At 36.2% G+C, this 21,642-nt stretch overlaps 1 protein-coding gene across 1 annotated transcript; it reads left to right on the top strand.

Moving 5' to 3' along the window:
• The first annotated feature begins 662 nt into the window (after positions 1-662).
• LOC122360799 (pinopsin-like) lies at positions 663-17,869 on the top strand. Its single transcript, XM_043261660.1, has 2 exons — positions 663-902; positions 17,570-17,869. Exons 1-2 carry the CDS (start codon positions 663-665, stop codon positions 17,867-17,869), a joined length of 540 nt encoding a protein of 179 aa, XP_043117595.1.
• The last annotated feature ends 3,773 nt before the right edge of the window (positions 17,870-21,642 follow it).

Here is a 21,642-nt window from a genome sequence, read left to right as displayed (position 1 = left end):
TTAGATCTGATAACATTCTAAAATGTGATATGGTCATGTTTTTTCCATGAGCTCCATACTCTATATCATACTATAGGGATAACAGCTGTCTAAAAGTTAAAATGTTTAATTAAAAGTCTATTATTTACATATTAGGCAGACAGATAGACAGATCGTTAGATAGATTACATAGACAGATGTCAGGTTTTACAGAATTAAATCGCCTAGATGAAAAGTGAAATTACTTGTGTTACCCTTGGTACATAAACAGCCCTGAAAGTCCCTGAGCCTTTAGCATTCAATCTAGAGTTGTTGAGCAGTTCATGAGAGGATACTGAATTGCTCTTGATTAATACTTTATTGATCCCCCTGGGGCAACTAAGTAAAAAGGAAGATTTCTTAGTCAGCAGTGTTCTAGACTTTACAGAGAAATGCTAATAGACTTAACATCCAACTTCTATCCACTTGACCATGTCTTCTTAACTTAACAGATGCTTTTCAGTCACATTTCATGCTGTACAAGATTGTGATAAATGAAAAATGTATGCTGTTTTGATTTACACTGTAATATTATTGGCCAGTGTAATGTGCTATAATTTTATGCTAATGATAATTTTAGATCTGTTTTTACAAATATTGCCTAACAGTGTTACTGATAGCCCATCTCATTCTATTCCTTGATTATGAAGGTCAGTGGTGTGAACACCCCCATGAGCCGCAAAAGAGAGCACCGGGTTCTACTCATGGTGATCACCATGGTGATCTTCTATCTACTCTGCTGGCTGCCTTATGGGATCATGGCTTTGCTAGCCACTTTTGGAACCCCAGGACTGGTGACTGTGGAGGCTAGCATAGTGCCATCCATCTTAGCGAAATCAAGCACGGTCATCAATCCTATCATCTACATTTTCATGAATAAACAGGTAAGCATAAAGAAAGATGTAGTCCCATAGTTTTAAAAAAATTATTTAAAAGAATGGTAAAATTTATATTCAAAGAAATTATCAATTGGTTATTTATTGATTGGCAAGTCTATTTATTGTTGTTGTGATCTATGTTGAGGACTTTGGGTTAAATTATTTAGTGGTAACTGTGGCTATCGTACATAAAATGAAAGTACACTGAGTTTATTTTTTATTTAATCATGTTTCTTCACTCAAAATGTCATTGTTCAATATTCAATGTTTAAATGTCTACTTCTAATAAAGGACATTTTTATTAAGTTTTATATATATATATATATATATATATATATATATATATATATATATATATATATATATATATATTATTTATATTAAGTGGCAAGGTGAACAGCATGTGGTAAATTGTACATAACAGTTTTTCTTTCTTTCTTTAAATTTACTCCATTTCAATTCTGCTTATTTAATTTAACAAAAAATCAGCATCTCACTGGCTACCAATTTAGGAAGAAAGCCAATTATGAATTATGCAAAACCATGTTACCAATATGTACTTAACACAAGAGATAAAAATCCTGGCTAGTAGAATCTGCAGTTTGTTTGTGTTTTTGGTGCACACATTCTGAGTGGGTCTGCTCAAAAGTGATCGATTCTCAAGAGTTTTGCTTACCACATGTACAGAAAGTTGCTCCATGAAAGCAGAGCCATTCAGTGATGTTCCGAGTCTCCAGAAAGTGGGTGCCAGAGATGTTGTGGTCCAATCAATCTACATTGTCAGTTTGTTAAAAGTGATGCGACTGGTTTACTGGTGTACTCTCATGTGAAACAATCCAATTCATTGTTCTTGTTGCACCATCCGTCAAAGTGTCAGCTGTGCGATGTGGCACTGATGAAGAGGGTAAATAGCTGCCTGTCCCCTCCACGTGTGATTAGGGACCTACTATTTATACAGGCAAATCAAGCTTCTGGCAACTTAAAAAAGCAGACTATGTTAACAATCCCTAACTCAAATAAAGTTGACTCTGTTTGGCTCTAAGAGATGGTTTTAGGGCAAATGTGTTTTTCCCTACTTGCAGAGTGTTCCAATGTGTTGCCTTGATACAGGAAAACAGGTCTCACTGGAGAAAGATGGAATGCCATGCAAAGGTCATAAACGGCCTGTCAGCTCTGCAGTTTGAAAACCACATCAGTTAGATGCTTAACTTCCTCTAAATCCCAGATATGTTTCACAGCTAGGCACCAGAGTCTGGTTTGATTGATGGAGCTTGTCATTTGTCTTGTCTAGTGTTATGTACAAACCAAAGAGCACAACATAAAGTTTCACATTCCATGTAGCTTCAGAATGGAAAGCTAGTACATCCACATTGTGAAAATCAGCCTCCTTTAAAAGAGTCCTTCCTCTAGTCTCTTGTGTAGCCATTGCAATTCTGACATTACCTGCTCATTATTTTCATTAGTGGTTCTTGCTAAAGAATTCCTTAACCAACTTGTTTCTGTGAACCCCCGCTGGACAGAGACGTACTTGGTTGTATTTCCTGTACTACACCTTAATGTACTCCATAACCATATGACAACAAATTGTTGGAGATATTAGCTAGTAGTCTAGACTGTTTCCCTGAGTTACATGGTCACTCAGTGTTGGGACCATACTTGTTTAACAGCACACTCATGATATTAATTATAACACACATTGTAATAACATCTACTAATCAATCAATTCAAGATAATGTCCAATTGCATACATGCAGTATGTAATTTCCGACTATTATTTGGACTGTCACATTCAGTTTATTCAGCAGTTTATCTCCACAAAATAATTTCTTATCTAGCATAAAATAATTTTGTGTTACCATGGAATTTGAGGACTACTTTATGACCCATTGTTTTGCTTTATTTAATGTTTAATTTATCATGGGTTCACTCTTACTTGCAGACAAGTAAATATTGTGTACAAATACTAATATTGTAAAAAATCCCCAATTTAGCAAGGCAAAAGAAACCTTAGGAGAAACCAGGCTCAGGCTTAATTCTAGATTATATTGCTTGTCAGAAATGTGAATTTTTCTGAAGATTTTTAATTTTAGAGGCCAGAAAGTTTACAGTACAAATTGGCAAAATAGGCTGGCCGACTCAAAGACCTGGAGGGCAAAACATTCATAGAACTGCAGCCTATCAATTCTCAATCTGTTTTACAGCTTTCAAAAGAATGAAACAAAGGTATGTGAACAAAACGCAATTTTTGGCCATTTACAATCCATATTTAAGTACCCTCAGCAATGTTTCATTTATTAAACAATTCAACAAAACATTGTGAAAACACTTGATTTTAACTGAATTTCAACTTTTAATATATGCATTTTATTATATTACTACTTAATGCTTAATTTCTTTCTTTAACTTAAGTGGGTTTGTCTTCACTGACATAAAAAAAAAAAAAAATGAATGAAACATCGAACCACAAACAAGAGGGTTAACCTTTATATATTTAGGTCAGCCATCTTAATTTTAAGAAAAGTTACATGTTTAAAATTTGCCTATACAAATTTGTTTTATTAATAGACTTATAGGTCATAGGAACCACAAAAACATTTTCCTAATTCATATTCTTAATACAGTTAAACATTTAATATAGCTTAAGTGAATGTCATTTTAGCTGATATAAATGGCCGTTCTCAACTCTATCTTTGCTACGATTGCAGAAATGGTTGTTAATTCTTACAACGTTACAGATACATTTTAAATATACTGACTTAGTATTTTGAGCAATTAGAAACAGCTTTCACAATTAATTTGATTAACTTTTACTGTTGCTTATTGTCATTGTAGGCTTAGGCTTCTTTTTTCCTAGGAGTGAGTATAAACAGGCAGCTCTGCACAGCACATATTTAGGTCTTCGCTAAGAAGCCAAGCTGGTGACCCGGGTGCTCAGCGGTGGTACAGCTCCTTTAGTGAATGAGGGTTACATACGTAACAGACATTTCCTTTCAGTCTGTCATTCTGAGCCACGACAGTCTGGGACATAGCACCATTAAGAGTCGTGTCTTGTCTGTCTCACACATGTTGGCCAGACACAACCACAGATGGTGCTCATCATGGTAGATGTCGCATGTTCCAGTGACCATGTGGTAACCTTTGTGGGTTGTAGTGTAAGGTCTGTTGTGGTGCAGAGCTTACCAGTAACTTAGACTGAGTGACCTGCAATAATGCCATAGCATGTATGGTGGAAGCAGCTTCTCCACAAGCCACAAAAGCATTGCCGAACAGAGCCGACGAGTGCCTATAGGATCAAGAGGGGAGAAATGGTTTGCCCTACCAAGTGGTAGTAGTATTTATACACAATTGAATCTCAACCGACCAGGACACGGTGGAGGTTTCCACTTGAGCCCAATCCTTTCGGTGGCCCAGGCAAGCATAGCCACCATTTCTGGATCCGTATCCTATACAGTTACACCCAATAGATGCTGATCTGGCAAGATCTTCATCTTACTCAGCTATAAAGGAAAACACTGAATATGTACTGCACCAGCTTCCTGTTTATACTCCTCTGTGATCATCTGCAGCTGGATGCAATCAGTGCATGCCAATGTGCATTGGCTCGCTTTTAATACTCAAGTAGATTGGTCTCTTGAAATAAGGGCCCAATTCACTGCTCACCAGGAACTGAACAGTACTTTCTTACCTTTTTTAATCCGGTAACACTTTAGAATATTAATATTTGTATTACATGGACCGTGTATTTATTATTTCCACAATTGTAGACTTATTTTATAAATGTATGCATTTTAAATTTTAAGAGTGCAAACTTGATGCTTAATGAAAAAAAAAATCAATTCCTCAAACCAGGTGACTCCTCCCAATCCAAGGGTTGTCCTTCCCCTGAAATCATTTAAAAATGGTGTCTATTGTGAGAAATATATGTTTATATACCAAAATAACTGTGTAAGTAGAAAAAGGAATAGAAATGCAAAAAATGCATTTGGAAACAGTTGATTTCCCCCTTCTTGTCCCCACAGTGGTTTGGCCCACTGCCGGCTTTCCCAGTTCATCTCACCTGTGCTACACATATACAAGTCTGGTATGTGGCTGCGGCTCAGTTCATTAGTAGTTGTCTAACTCCAGTAAGTAGGGTATTTTATTCACTTTAAATAAAGAGATTCTCTTTAATGTAGTTGATGCTGATTAATTAATTAATTATTTGTGGCCAAAAAAGCTGATTAACAATGTAATTTTCGATGAATCTGCTATGTTAGTGATTCAAATGTTACTTATCTTTGTTAATGTTAGCTTGTTTACAATAGCTTATGCTACTGCAACTAACACACCAAAGCTGTTTCCCATGCATTGTTTTATTTGTGGTGACTTGGTACAATGTTAACATTAATGGTCACAATCAGCCACCCATCCTTGACATTCAGGTCCTGTGTCACACACAGTCACACACATAGTGGAATTTAAGAACTACATTTATCGAATTTGAGACCCCTTATGGCCACAAAAGGTGCACAGCTTTCATTTAGTTGTAAAAAGTAGTTCCTTTTTGGGAACTTGAACTGTGTCCAAAATGCTATGGGAATGCCTCCTGCGTGTCCACGCTCTGAATCTGAAAACCAGTCCCCATAGTAAACCATTTAGCAGCATGGAATCTACTACCAAATTTGTCTCAATCCTGCAGTCTGTAGAGAGAGGTTATCAATTTGAGTTTCCTCTGCTGTGTTTCAGCAGCGTTACACCCACTCTGGTTGGCCCCGAGCAGGCTCTGGTGATGAAACAAGAAGTAGTAACTCTCTTGAGGAAGGAGGCCATCAAGGTGGTTCCTCCTCATGAAAGGGAGTCCGGGTTCTACAGCCGGTACTTTATAGTTCCCAAGAAGGATGGAGGCCCATTTTAGATCTCAGGCAACTGAAGACAGCTGAAGTTCAAGATGCTCACACTGAAACAAGTTGTGTCACAAATCAGGTCCAAGGACTGGTTTGTCACGATGTCAGATCACTTCACTCTCTGACTGAGCTAATTAGATAATTAGCTCAGTCGGAGAGTGAAGTGATCTGACATTGAGATGTCATTCTAGATCATATCAGATGTTTGGGGTTGAGACTGAACACCAAAAAGACTGTGCATTTTCTGGGTCAGAGGACCACTTATCTAGGCATGGTGTGGGATTCGACTATGCAGGCACGAATGTCTCCTGCTCGATTTGAGTCAATTCTCAGTTCAGTCAAGAGAGTGAGAGAAGGCCATTCACTCACTGTCAAGCAGTTTCAGAAGTTGCTGGGTCTGATGGCAGCTATCGTCCAGCGTGATACCCTCTGGCCTGCTGTACATGAGAGCCCTACAGTGGTGGCTCGAGACCAAGGGGTTTTCCCGAGGGGAAATCCTCTTCACAAAATCAAGGTCTCCCAACGATGTGTGCGAGCCTTAGATATGTGGAGGAAACCTTGATTTCTGAATCAAGGCCCAGTGTTCGGGCTCCTTGTTGCCGCATGATACTAGCAACGGATGCGTCCCTCACTGGTTGGTGGGCTGTCATGAGAGGCCTCTCAGTTCGCAGTCTGTGGATTGGTCGCCATCTTACATGGCACATCAATTGCCTTGAGATGCTGGCCGTGTTTCGAGCATTGAAGCACTTTCTCTCAGACCTGAGAAATCATCATGTTGGTGCGCACTGACAACACAGCGGTCTGCATTCATGGCCAGTGTTTAAACTGGCACGCCAGATCCTCCTGTGGAGTCAGAAAAATTCCTATTCATATTTCATAATTCATATTTCTGGCTGTCTGAATGTGGAAGCAGACGCCTTGTTGAGGCAGGGCTGAGGCCCGTGGAGTGGATTCGTCTGAAGCAGATATAGAGAAATCAGGCATAGGTGGACCTCTTTGCGAGTCATCTGAATGCGCAATGTCCCTTCTGCTTCTCTCTAGCTCCTGCAGCCCCCCTGGGACTGGATGCTATAGTACAGACCTGGCCACGGCTTCATCTGGACACTTTTCTCCCAATCACTCTGCTTCCGGGAGTTCTGATGAGTGTGCGCCAGAGCGTGTTTGCTTACTGTTAGCAGCCCTGTTCTGGTCGCTCATAGCTTCTGGTCTCCCAGCTGAGGTGGTAAAGACTTCACTTCAACCCAGAACTTCCTCAATGAACTCCTGACTGAGCAGTTTAGGCGGTAAATCAGGTCCAAGAACCATACTTGACCCTGCCAGAACGGGTCTACTAACCGCACATGGAGGTGTGAATTTTGGGTAGACAAGCTCCACTCTAAACTCTACAACTCTATGCCCCTCAAAACATACTGTAATCTCTCCTGAATCTAATGGTTTGAATGTATTGACTGCAGTTTGTCTTCTGACTCTTTTTTTTGTGGTGTCATTTAACAAGTCTTATTTTGATTGTGAATCAGCAGGAAAACCATTATTTTATGCTTATTAAAATGGTCATCAGCAAAAATGCAGATGCAGTCTTGACTTATGTTTAGACACTATATCAGTGCATTTTGTTCAGTGGAGTTTAATTATGTGTCCAGCATCCTGCTCCTACTTCTTTATAGTCTTTCAATGTCTGAGGAAAAGAAGTACATTGCATTCATCCTGCTTGATAAATTACCTCTTTGTTTTGATATGCTTTGTCAAACATCTGAATGTGCTGTTTAAAAAAAACCCCAAAACAAAACAAAACAAAAAAACGATAATGCAAAGATGTCAGCATGTTTCCTCCAGTGTGGACACAGAACTCAAGTTTTGGCTGTGTGTGTCTATTTAGAAATAACAGATCTACTGCAAAGTGCTTTAATCCAAGTTAAGCAAACTTTAGAATAGTTCAGAAAAGATGTCATGCTAGATGCATACAGATGTACCAAAGGCACAGACAGCAAAGAAGCTGCCGAGAAGCATGTAAAGTCATGTCTGTCATTGAGACAGGTCTCTCAAGACAGTTTCAGTCACCCTTGTCAGATGTGATGTCATATCAGAACTTCTGTCCTGCTTTGTTGCATAGCTTTTATCTGGTGTCTGAAGGATTACATATTCTGATAGATTAGTTTTACTGAGCAGTGTGCTTATAGTGAGTTTAAAACTAACTAGACTTTTATACAACTGACCTATTGTTAAGCCAGAACCCCCCGTTACTGTTAACTCGGACAAACAAAAAAAGTCTAACTGTCTTACAGTGACACCTGTGAGTATGCAAACCTTTTCCAAAGAGAATTTTGATTACTTTTGGTCATTCAAGTGAATTAAATATGCCATGGAGTTATATACAAGATTTTAAAATAAATATGGCCGGTAAAAAGATAAATTTGGAAGTGAGTGTTTACAGATCAATGCAAGTGGTAGAAGCATCATGTTATGATCACCACTGTCACAAACAATAAAATCCAGGATCAACATTGTTCATGTACCTTAGGGTAAGATTCAATAGTTGACATTTAACTAGGACAGGCACTGAAATATAGACCTTTTTTATGTTTTTCTGACCTACACTGTACATGAAGTACAGTTAGCTATTTAGGATCATATGCTAGCCTTAGCTCGCTATCTTTGACCAGAGATCAAAGGGGATGTCTCCTCAAAAACAAGCTGCTGGCAAAAAGTGGCTCAAAATGTTAAAGGGACGATGTGGTCCATTGTTAGCCAAGCAGTCAAAGCACAAAAGAAGGCTATACACAAAACGGTTTCCAGCATGCAAGACAGATGCAATAAAGATGGCTCTTATTCCCTTTAATGACTATATTAATAACAATGGTGCTGTTTTTCGAACACTGAATTGGACCCTGCGAATAAAAGTTTGTTAAATATCACACCGAATATCACTGCCTCAGATCGAACAGATGCAATGATAATGCATTGATTTTGAAAGATCAGTTGTGTTGCAACAATGTCCGACTGGTTAATCTACCAGCCAGAATCAAGAGTGTGATTTTTGATTAAAAATGCGTCAGATGTTAATTACAATACCAGTTTGAGTCACAATTCTAAATTTGAAACAAAGTAAGTTATATGTTAATTAAAAATATAAAAATCTATATCAATCTTAAAACAACTAAGTGGATTATTCAAAGTCTTAGTTTCTTGAATTATACTGTATATTGATTAACATCCTTAATTGTAACTAATATCTCTATATCAGGTATATATAGAATATCCATCATACTGATATCTAATTGCAAACTCCAAATTTGTATAAGACCAGTACCCACCAACATATATACCTTTTTTCCTCAATTGTTTGTAAAATTTTCTATTAAATTCTTCCACTTCACTGAAATAGTTATCAGAGAAGAATCACTGTTGTGTTAACAAAAATATCAGTAACAAATTGGTGCAGTGGGCAAAAAGTAATTTATATTCTACTCTGACTCTAGTGATAATCCGGATGATCTTTTCAGCCTCCTGCAAGCAGGCATTCCACAGGACAGCCAGGGCATAGATGATGACCTATGAAAAATGTTAATATAAATATACTATTATACCACTACTGAACAGCAAGCATTAGCATTAGCACCATTTTAATAATCTGTCCTACAATGAGTCCTACAACCAAATCCATCACATGAATTATTGTGCTGGCTAGATTTACTCATTATAGTCATTAAAGCTCAACAAGGATTTATTAAATCAGATAAAATTTAAATTAAGACTTAATAAAACTATCACATAAATTCTTAATTTGTGGGAATTAATTTGTAATTCATAATTTTCAGCAATAACTTTACCTTTGTAAATTTCATCATTTAAATTTTAGAAAATAAAACTTAATTGAGTACCGGTACTCACAGACTGATATCTGCTATCCATGTCACCCATCTTTAATTAGTGTTTTTGGTGATCCCTTTCAGTAGATGGCACTGTCACAAAAAACTACGGTCCTAGAACTGTGGTCCTAGAACAGCCATCCTGAAACTGCTGCTCCTCTGGTTGTGCAAAAACAACCTTCTCACCAGAATGGAAGGGAACGATCCTGTCAATTTTCGGCGAAAAATGATACTTAAATGGATCCTCAAGCTTTCAGCGTGTCCGTGCTGATCGAGATTGACAGAGCTCATCGAGTGTACTCAAACTCCAACTCACCCAAATCTTGTTTTATGATTTTTCGTCTTCTCCACTATTCTGACAGGCAAGCCATCCTTCAAGGGGCCACATAAAGCAAAACTCATTCTGCTTGGAGGAACGAGTCTGGAATTGTAGGCTGATTACAATCCTGAGACGGCACAAAATAGGAAGGTGTATTTGGCCATAAGAGCAAAATTCCACCAGATAGGCGCCAAAGCTTTCCTGATTTATTCAGCATTACTAAGAGTAAGAAACATTTGTTTGAATCTCTGGAGGATGCTGATAAATACATTGAGGGTTTGGACAGCACAACGGTTCCAACGGCTCGCTGATTAAACCATTCTTAATCGTCATTTCCAAGACCAATTGGAGGAGGCCGTTTGATTTGCGTTTGATTTATATTGTTTAAGAAATGTAACTTTCCTCAACTGTCATATTCTCAGTGGTTGATAGGTGATTAGTGCTTAAATATTGCCTCATGTTCACCGCAGACTTGAGTTAAATGAGGTGTTAAACTCTCCTACCAAACATAGAAAGGTTTTAGATCTTCTAAAATAAAAAGGATTTATGTAGCATTCCTCCAAGAAACCCTCCTAATTTTTTCTAAATGTTTTGTAAAATTTGTTTTATCTCTCAATGGCTACTCAATTTTCAAAAGAGCAGACATGAATGTGCTGTGCTGGACACAGTTCTAGATCATTCTAATCCGTCAATCACAGTCTTCTACAACAGTGGTTCTCAAATCTGTCCTGGGTCCCCAGGACAGATTTGGGAACTACTGTTCTACAGCATCAAGACTGTCCACTACAGATTTAGATGTATGCAATGTTTGGCGAATACATAATCCTACCACTAAAGCATATACCTATTTTTTACAAATCATTCTCAAAAATATTTTACTTTCATCATCATTAATATCAGATCTAATCAATATTTAATTTCTACCGCAAAGTCTCTCAGATTGTAATGCCATATTTGCACATATTCGGAATAATACTCTCTATAAACCTTACAGATTGAGGTTTAATACCTTTTTACTGCAACATAAAGACTTTTCTTCACAACTGAGAGCAGAACTGATTTTATTTATTAATTTAAACCAAAATTCTCTTTTTAATCAAGACTTGTTTTGGGCATCTATAAGAGGGTTTTAAAAGAGTAATACTCCTTCGTAAATCTCCTTCTCTGCTAGACTTAAAAAGAAACACAGCCAAAATGAAATGTCCAAAAGGCTGCTCTTAATGACTTGAGAACAGAAAATTTAATGCATATTACGAAATATTACATAGATGGAAGCAAAGCAAGTCAGCTCCTTGCACTCATTCTGAAAAAGCATGAGCAACATTTTAACATTCAAGCAATTAAGAGCTCTAAAGGAGGTTTCACCTTGCATCCCACAGACAGTAAAACCATTCTAGGCATTTTTTTAAATTCTTTATTAAAGAATTTTTTTAATTCTTTATTAATTAAATAGACCATTTAAATAGTTTTTTTGACCAGTTCAGTTTAAGCAAACTTTCAAAGGAAGAAACTGAAGGCCTAGATTCTGAAATTACACAGGAAGAACTGCATAATTGCGGCAACCAAGTTGATTCATGTTTGTTGTTGTGGGATTTATTAGGTCACATTTGGTAATATACTACTAATGATGCCATATCCAAGGGCCACTTTAATAAAAATCTTAATATCACAATTTTCCCTAAACCTGGCAAAGATCATTCAGATTGCTCTACACTGTAAAAAATAACCAGTTCATTCCACTTAATGCTGTGTTTTGCCTCTTTGTTGCCTCTTTTGTTTGAAAACCTTGCAGAATTATATTTTATGCGTCGGTTGTGCTCAGTCGTGGCTCTGGTGCGGATTAATCTAATGTTTTGGGGTGATTGTGCAGCTGTCTTTCACTGCACCGGTGAGAAACCTGTACTTCTTAATTATAGATTCTAAACTATGTCTTGGAATATATGACCCAAATAAGAATTTTCATTGGATATTGTCATTTGAAATTTGCCATGCTTTGTTCTGACTGAGGAAAAAAGCATTATCATATATCTTGCTACCCATGGTGATTAAATCTATCTATCGATTAGCTCATATTACATCAAACCCTGCATATTTTTATTATTGTTACACTTTATTCTCAAATTATTAATGTTAACAACATCAGTAATGTGTGACTATGAGTATAACGTGTACTGTATTAGCGTGTAGATTTCAATTTATGTGCAGTCTAATCTCTGATTGTCACATAACCCAAAAAGCAAAATATGCTCCTTTCAAACTGGTTTTCTTCAAAATACAAATCTAATGTAATCCCAGGAATGAAATTATATTAATAAAACATCATTTGAACAATGTTTTTCAACCAGTATATGGTGTTGACGAAGTGCATCAAGCTTCATATCAATTGATCAAAGTTTGCCTGAGAGCCAATCACCTTAAGTTCAAAATGTCATAACTTTTAAACAAATATGAATAAAAGATCTGTTCAGTAACTTCTGTGGGCTCGATCCAAAGATCATATTATCATATTTTGGACAAAATTTGTGAGAGCAGTAGGAGAAACACTGTTTTTCATTTATTTTAATATTCTTTGAAAATCATTTGAACAATGTTTTAAAAAATTCACAAAATTTATGTAACACTAAATGGCGCCGTCTTCAAACGTTCGGGAAACGTTGGTGTTTACATGGTTGACATGGTGTTGATGATCCCTAAATATTTTTGAGCAGATATGTCAAATTGTTGTAGTTGCAAAATATTGCAATTCATGACAAATTTCAAAATTTCAAAACACACGATTTGACTGCCCTAACATAATTGACATCCACTCGTTTCACCACCAGACACCAAGATCATAATTTTCTGACAAACTGTTCGAAAGTTATAAGCAAAAAAGTGCATTTTGATAGTGAAGTTTATTTTATAGAGATACTAAACTTGTCAGATCACTATTCATAGCCATCTACACAAGTGTTATTATTTTCCATTTTCATTATATAGCCTTCAAAGAGCTGCCATAGATTCCCCCTTGGACAAAAATCATCAGCACGGACCAATGTGGAAGAAATATCTATCTATATGCTCAGTTAGGGTGATCTTTTAAACAATTTTCTTTTTGTAGTTATTTTGTTTATCTGTATTTTATTTATTTTCTTATTAAGTATTTTATATTAATTTCTTAAGTCCTGATGTGTGGGGAGGTACAAAAGATTAATATCCTCTACAGCAATGCCTGAAACTTATCATTCTTTTGTCCTTTTTCGCTTTTATTTAAATAACACTGAATGGTTTAACTGTGAATTTGACATTGCATGGACACTCTAATTAACCTATCGGTAACCCATCCCCTTGAATGCAGATGAGCCAATGGCAGTTGAGTATTAGTTGCACATAGAGTGGAAGAATTGGAAGGCGAAGGGTTGCATCGTTTTAATAGGGTTTATGCATCAAAAAGGAAAAACTATGTACAAACCTAAAGAGCGGACTTTTCTCGCATCTTGTGTAGGTCAAAAACATAAACAAACATTTACACTTAAACTGGTAATGTTGCATTAATTTAATTGTACCCTGCGATACATGAACAGTGTTGATCCGGGATGTGGTCATGACCGACTGTAATATGAAACCTCTCCACTAGCTTTGTGTCCAAAAGTGTGGGATAAGATTTTCACACTGCAGCTGTCATAGCAAAACAGTGAGCAAATCCATTTGGGGGGCGGGGATTACCATTAGGTCAATGAAGTGATTAATTCAAAGCAAGCCTCAGTCTCAGTTGAGTAAATTGTTGTGGCCCAACTGAAAATGAGCAAAGAACTAGGAGTGATCTAAGAGCTCTTCAGAGGTACTCAGTGTGCTGACTCATAATAATTCATAATAATGTCTGACTTACTAACCAAGTTAACAGGCCATGATCAGATGTTTTATTGGCTCAGGGATTTCCTCAGGGATGTGACAATGGTCACATGCAGGTAAAGAAGTAAAGACTATTCTGATTTGCTTTTGTTTTAAAATGAGTTATTTTTAAACATAATTAATTTTTAGCTTTTCATCACCCTCTTGCGTGTCCACACAAACCCAAACTTGGGAAACTCTGCTTCAGCCAGTCAGAAGGTTTTCATGATGCTTTCTGCCTGTCAGTCATTTTGTACATTTTGTGAGTTCACCACAGGCAGCTGGAAGCTAAGAGTGTAAGTCAAAACGTATTTAATTCAGTGGCTAAGTCTGGTGGAAGTTATAGACCAAATGAAACAGTTGAATAACATACAATAAATAGCGTTTCATTATTAATTAACAGGAAGTGAGTTGTTTTTCAGGTCACTAAAGAATTAGAAATCCATTTGAAAACAATCTGCACATTTGAGATACAGTAGAGATACAAACCTTTTTTTTTTTTGGCTTGAAAGGTTACTCATGCTCAGTGTTCCATGCCACTCAAATTCTGATTGGTGCAAATCTATCAATGTACTGCATGAAGGACTGAGTGATGTTTCGGATATTCATCACACTCCAGTCGATGAAGAAAGATTCTCCTGTATGTCATTTTCAGTCTTCAATTCCTCCCAGCCCGTAACTATGGAAACTGTGAGTTGAGGCGAGTTGAAGACTAAAAATGCTGTACAGATACAAGTAACATTTCTTGGTCAGCAACATCCATCAGAGATTCCAGGAACAGAACATCTCCGGTGAGTATGGCGTTGTGTTTTCTCCCATAGTTTTTGACAATTGTGACTCAAATATCTGTTAGATATAAAACTTGATCAACTGAACGTATGGATAGGGCATAGGTTTTACTGTTTCATACTCCTGTAATCTTTAGTATCAGACCAGTGAAGAATTTTAATAATAAAACATGCATATTACATTACAAATGTCATAGTCTGATGTAGCCTCCTGATAAAACATTTGTATTCCCTTTATAACATTTAGAAGTGATGAGCCATCCATATTTAATCAATTTAGTACAGCTGTGAAATAGTTCTTAACATCTGAAATTTTATTAGACCAAATTAAATAGCATTGCTGTCATATTAAATAGTGGATGACAGTCATTGCTGGAGAGGAATGCTATATTACTTCCTCTTAACTCATTTTATGAAGTAATGCAAGTGAAATTAAATTACAAATTGAAGATTTCATAGCTCATTTGAGCACACAGAAAAACTGCATGTATAAATTCTCTTTTTTTCCCCTGAAACTTTATTATTATTTCCACTTGAATGTTTTCTGCTCTATTACTATATAGTTGTAGTATTATGTCATATAGATAACTACTATTTATCTGTAAAAATATATAATGAATTACAAACTATGCCACAAGTTTGTTAATTTGAATTTTGTAGATTTAACTTTTGTCTCAGGTTCTCAATTGTCACAGGAAATAAAGTTGAAGTACTCAAATAAAATCATTTCATACCAAATTAAATAAGCAGCAAAAAACTATGCATATTTATTTTACTGTCCATAATAATAGGCTACACCATTTATATGGCATGTGTAAGCTGAGTGGCGTTAGCAGAAGTTTCAGCAGTGAGATGAATTTAATCTGCCTGAATGTCAACTATTTAAACAGTTGATAGCTACTGTTTGGTGTTTGTGGTTTGTTATAATTTGGATAACAGTCAACTTTGTAACATATCTCAACACCTCATTTCCAAATACCGTTTCTTGAGAAAATGTAGTTGACTATAAGTATACTTAACAGAATGCGTATACTAAGTACACTACGTTTTCTTAAGGGAAGTGACATAACAAACCTGGCTATGTCTTTTTTATTTGAAAAATCACAATGGTAGTCAAGATCACTAATAACAGAAGTTTGTAGCAGATGCAGTCTAGTCTTTACATGAAAAGCCTCAAATCTTTTAAATGATATTCTTTCACTCACATTGAAAGCATTTAAAGTTTTGTTTGTTTAATCCCGTTTTCTACCACATTTTCATACTTTTAAACTTTGGTCCTTTCATTGTGCAAAGTTATTACATGAATTGTCTTTGTTATAATGTTTATCTTTCAATGTTATACAGTATGAGTGTTTTAATTTCTTTAGTCTTTACCTTTGTCACATAAAAACAGACCCATTAATTGATACAGCACCATTAAATGACAAGTCCGGTCTTGTGCTTTATTATGCCTGATTATTAATATGTCATTTCACTGCTTATTTGCGTCACTTACCTTTGTTACCATTACCAATGACCTTTTTCTCCCTCTCTCTCTGTCTCTCTCTCTTTTTTTTTTGCACTATGCTGAATGGAATGGACACAACTACCTCAGATTACTCTCAGACATTTAATTACAGCCATGGAAATGATTGAGCCAGTGTACATTATCAGCAATTATTCAATTTCAAATTGCATAATTGTTCTGTTTAGAGGTAAAAGTAAAATATCATTAAGTGAGAATTTGATAGCATTTAGAAATGGCACTGTTGATGAATGTGAAAAGGACAGCAGTCTCTTTGCAAATGACAGGACTGATAATGGGGATGTTTGGATAAGAGAAGAGCCCTTTTCTAATCAGAATTCCTAAACGAGCTGTAATTGATGTCTAAGCCCAGCCATGGCTGATGGGCTTATTCTTAGTTGCTAGCAGGGGGGAATGATTCATTAAGTGGGATGCAGCACTTATGAAGTGCAGGTACTGAAATAAATGTGGATGTATTCATTTGCAAGCTCATATAAAATCAAATAGAGGAAACAAATAGACCACAAACTTCTACCTTGTCTCTTGGCATAAACATGACATGAAATCACTGCAGAAATGATCACTAGAAGCAGTAAAACTCTGACACCTTTTATTCCTTTTCACACAAATTTCGATTACAAGTTTCAATTAATAAAGCATAATTATCTCACAATTACTTGAATAATATCGTGTTATAACTAAAAGACAATATTAATATGCTGGGACATTTGAAAACTGATGCTTTTGAATGTTAGCAACACACATATCCGGCTTCAATCCCACGTAACTATGGTTTGACAAAACAGCTATGTGTGCTTGGTTGCATCAACAAATGTGTTTTTATATCGGTTTTGCATTTGTTAACTCTGTCGTTTAGGTTTAGGGTCGGATTTGGTGTAGGGCATGTTAACAGCATGATAGGTTTTTACCTTTTAGCGACAGTCCCTGGATATTTCAGTTCTGAGCTGCCGCAATACATACCTATATTAACGTAATAAATGTGCCAGGGTCCACGTATTGAACCTGTGTTTCAGCATCACTCTGTGCACATTTCTCTTTGAAACTGTCATGAAGCATGCAGTAAGGTGCATAAAAGCAGTGATGCAAAAGAAAAAATGCACAGAAGTAAATATTTTTATGAGACCAGATTGACAACCTTACTGTAGTATTAATGCAGTAGTTTTTAAAAAAATTAGGAATAGGTTTGTACTAAATTTGAATAATAAAATCAACATGGTTTTAAGGGCTTAATTCTTACAGTATATACACATGACTTTTATCTTCAATTTGACATGTTGGATGTGCAATCACAATATAGAATGCATGTCAAAAAAAGTAAATTCAAGTGTAAAGAACCTGCAAACTAATAAGTGTATGTGTTGAATATTTTAGACTTGTTGATCTAATGCATTTTACTTGTCTGTCTGGGTTTATCTGTGTTAGTTCTACAGGTGTTTCAGAGCTCTTTTCAACTGTGACCAACACCAGCGATGTTCTAGTCTGAAAAGTTCTTCAAAGGTAACTAAACCAGTTCGGCCTGGACGACGCACAGACAACTTCACTTTTGTGGTTGCTTCATTGGGACCCACAGCGCTGCCCAACCAGGCAAACCCAGCTGAAGACGGCCCTCTATCAACAGATAATGCCAAACCTGCAGTGGTCTCCTTGTGGCCCATTATAATGGTTGAGAGTTATTCTGCTTCAAAAATGGTGACACTTGAAGAAACTTTTCACACAAAATGAGGGAAATGCAGTGTGAGATTTGGAAGATTTCACAAGAATATTGCGTATAAGTACTATAACAAACGGGAAAATGAAAGAATCCCCGAGGAGGCTGATTTTGGGAGTTTATTTTTACGCTCTACCATATATGTGTCTGCTTTCCAACAACAGGGTGTTTTTCTTGCAGTAATATGTAGCTAGCAGTTCCTAATTTTCTTTGAAATGTTCTCAGATTCTGCAGGTTTTAAGATGACTATTTTTGTAGACCTGTCCAAAAGGTCTGCTGGGAGAAAAAGACTACTCTCAGTACAGTAAACAACAGCTGTTAAGTGTTTGAAAAACACTCCTTTTTGTAATAGTCCTAATGAAAAAACAGTATTTGTATCAATGTACACCTTTTTCATTTTTGAATGGTATTTAAAAAAAGGGGTTTTCTACATCAATTAATTTTTTTTCATAAGAGCAGATTGGTAAGACTTTTTTCAATGGCTTTTAAACCTTGTAACCACTGTTATTATATGGCCTGTGAATGTATATTACAGTTTGTAAATTTCATGTTTTTTAATAATATATATTATTTGTTTTGTGAAAATATAGCTTATAGGTATTTGCTAATTCAAGCATTTTTTCTCAGATATTTTACAATTTCATGATACAAACTATGATGATGTTTAAAACCAAACTGAGAAAAAGGAAAAGATTGTATTGTGTTATGACAAGACTTATTATACATGATTACATTTTAAGGACACAGCTTAATTGTAGCAAAAATAGTGATGTAGGAACGTAAAATACTGATGTATATTTATGAAAAATCTGGTCTGTATTATGCATTTATTAATTCTCTATATGATTTCTCAATGTTTGCCTTAGAAGTTATTATAATTTTACTTGTTAGGGTGAGGCTGGTGATTGATGTGTTCCTGAGGAACATTATCATTCAATTAACATATGAGATGAGCAGTACAGAGGTTCAAGGGTCTGTAATATTTTGAGAGTATGATGTTTTTAAAAGCTATTTTAAGCATTTGTTTTGGTTAACTTCTGTGTGGGCTTTTATAAATGAAAAATGAATTTAATTAGTTGCGCATGACCTGTGTTTGTTCATTCACCCATGCGGAACAGTTGTAACCATATTTGTTTGTATTTGCAAATTTTATGTTTGATTCAATAATGCAGTAATTTCGGAATAATGCAAAAAGAGAACTCTGCAGTTACATCAGTATTTTTGACTTGCTAATGACATTAGCTGATTATTATAGGAATGCAAGAAGGTAAAGAAATGCCTGTGAAAGACCTGCAAATCAAATACAAATTCTGAAAAACTGTAGCTTTAGACTGTTAAAGACTTTATTAAAACTGTACCATACGTGTTTGATTATTAATAGTAATAATAATGTGAAAGAAACTTTCATTTATACATTTTTTTAACATTAATTGTCCACAGTGTTGTATAGAGGATAAAAACTTACTGTTTTGTGTTTGTAGTGAATCATTAGGATTTAAAATATATTATTTTACCATCTTTGTAACTTGTTAAGCCAAAGTTGTAACATTTGAGATCTTGGTTTGATCAATAAATGTCTTTTGAAAGAAGCATGCTTCATTTCACCTAAAGTATGATATTTTCCACAACATAACCTCTGGTTTCTATCAACAGTCAAAAGTCTAGTAAGTTTCATTCATCTCTTAAATGTGGAGAAGATGATTATGTGTTTTGACAGAATGGCAGTGTGTGAAGAAGTTACACTGTCAGTCAGGCAAAAACTGTGGAAGATTTTCTATATTAGGTTTATATGAACTTTAGAAATAAATTTGTACTTTGTAAGTAACTATAAACTGCTGCAAAACAGAAAACAGAAGACAATTCAACTCAGCTAAATTTGTCTATATACATATACACATATACACACACACACACACATACATATATATATATATATATATATATATATATATATATATATATATATATATATATATATATATATATATATATATAATATATGTGTGTATATATAAATAAACACTGGCCAATTTAGTGTTGGAGGATTCATGGCTAAAGTTGACCAGCCTGGTGGACAATCTTTATTGACTGCACATTCAACCAGTAAGAGCAGAGCAGAGTGTGAAGGTTTAATCAGGAGAGTAATAGCACAGTCTTGCTTAAAATATTGCAGTGCATGCAACATTATGGGTGACGTATCAGAGTTCAAAAGAGGACAAATAGTTGGTACATCTCTTCTGGCACATCTGTGACCCAGACAGCAAATTTTTGTGATCAAAAGCCAGGGTATCCAGGGTAAAGTCAGCAAACCACCAAGGAGAATGAACCACATTCAACAGGAGTATAACTGTGGATGCAAGAGGAAGTTGTCTGAAAAGGATGTCCATGTGCTAACCCAGACTGTATCCAAAAACCATAAAACCACAGCTGCCCAACTCACTAAAGAATTAAATGTGCGTCTCTCCTGATTCTACTAAAACTGTCCATCAAGAGCTCCACAGGGTCAATATACATGGGCCGGGCTGCTATAGCCAAATTTTTGGTCACTTGTGCCAATGCCAAACGTCAGTTTCAGTGGAGCCAGCAGTGAAAATCTTGAGTTGTGGACAATGTGAAGCATGTATTGTTCTCTAATGAATCCACCTTCACTGTCTTTCCCATATCTAGGAGAGTTACCATCCAGACTGTTGTATGTCCAGAGTAAAGCTTGGTGGTGTATAATGATGGTTTGGGCTGCAATATCATGGCATTCCCTAGGCACAATACTTGTGCTAGATGTTTGCGCCACTGCCAATGACTACCGAACCATTTTCAATCAATCAATCATTTTTATTTATATAGCGCTTTTAACAACACAGGTTGCATCAAAGCACTGTACAGTATAAAGACAGGGATGTATAATGACGAGAGTGACCAATTTCTTATTAAATTCAGAGACGGTCTCTGTAGTCAATTCAACGATAATCACTAGAAGTTAAGTGTCCCCAACCAAGCAAGCCAGAGGCGACAGCGGCAAGGAAACAAAACCCCATGCATACAGAATGGAGAAAAAAAAAACCTTCGGAGAAACCAGACTCAGTTGGGGTCAGTTCTCCTCTGACTGGACGCCCAGCACGTAACTTCCAGTTCAATTTTAAACGCAGCTGTGTCAGGTAGTGTAAATGACTTAGTGTGTGCGTGTGCGTGTGTGTGTGCATCAGGATCTGGTGATCGGTCCACGGGGCGCATCTAGGTGTTCTGGTCTCTGATGAACATAATCTCTGGGTGCTGATCGACCATCTAGTCTGGATACAAACTGTGAAAACAGATTGAGAAAGAGACAGGACTAATATTAGCGTAGATGCCATTCTTTTACGATGTCACAAGTACATCGTATTGTAGGAGTAGTGTTCCCGGTTCCAGCAAATCTAAGTAATGCAGCCTAAAAATCCTTTAACGGATTTGAATAATAAAAGGTGTGTTGGTGTGTTATGTGTAGGCTAAATTAAAAAGATGTGTCTTTAATCTAGATCTAAACTGGCAGAGTGTGTCTGCTTCCCGAACAGAGTTAGGGAGATTGTTCCAGAGTTTAGGTGCTAGATAGGAAAATGATCTGCCGCCCGCAGTTGATTTTGATATTCTAGGTATTATCAAATGGCCAGAGTTTTGAGAACGCAGCGGACGTGCAGGACTATAATGTGATAAGAGCTCACTCAAGTATTGAGGAGCTAAACCATTCAGGGCTTTATAGGTAATTAATAAGATTTTAAAATCTATTCGATGTTTGATAGGGAGCCAGTGCAGTGTT

This window comes from Puntigrus tetrazona, chromosome 16, assembly GCF_018831695.1.
Source record: "Puntigrus tetrazona isolate hp1 chromosome 16, ASM1883169v1, whole genome shotgun sequence".
Taxonomy (NCBI): domain Eukaryota; kingdom Metazoa; phylum Chordata; class Actinopteri; order Cypriniformes; family Cyprinidae; genus Puntigrus; species Puntigrus tetrazona.
The sequence above is the reverse complement of the archived record's forward strand: the minus strand, read 5'-3'. Positions and strand labels throughout refer to the sequence as shown.

What these genes read in the sequence shown, in the direction of transcription:
- LOC122360799 (XM_043261660.1), top strand. Translation starts at nt 663, where the DNA reads ATGAAGGTCAGTGGTGTGAACACCCCCATGAGCCGCAAAAGAGAGCAC. An exon ending in ACATTTTCATGAATAAACAG is followed by an intron (nt 903 to 17,569) that starts GTAAGCATAAAG and finishes TATCTGTGTTAG; the next exon opens with TTCTACAGGTGTTTCAGAGC.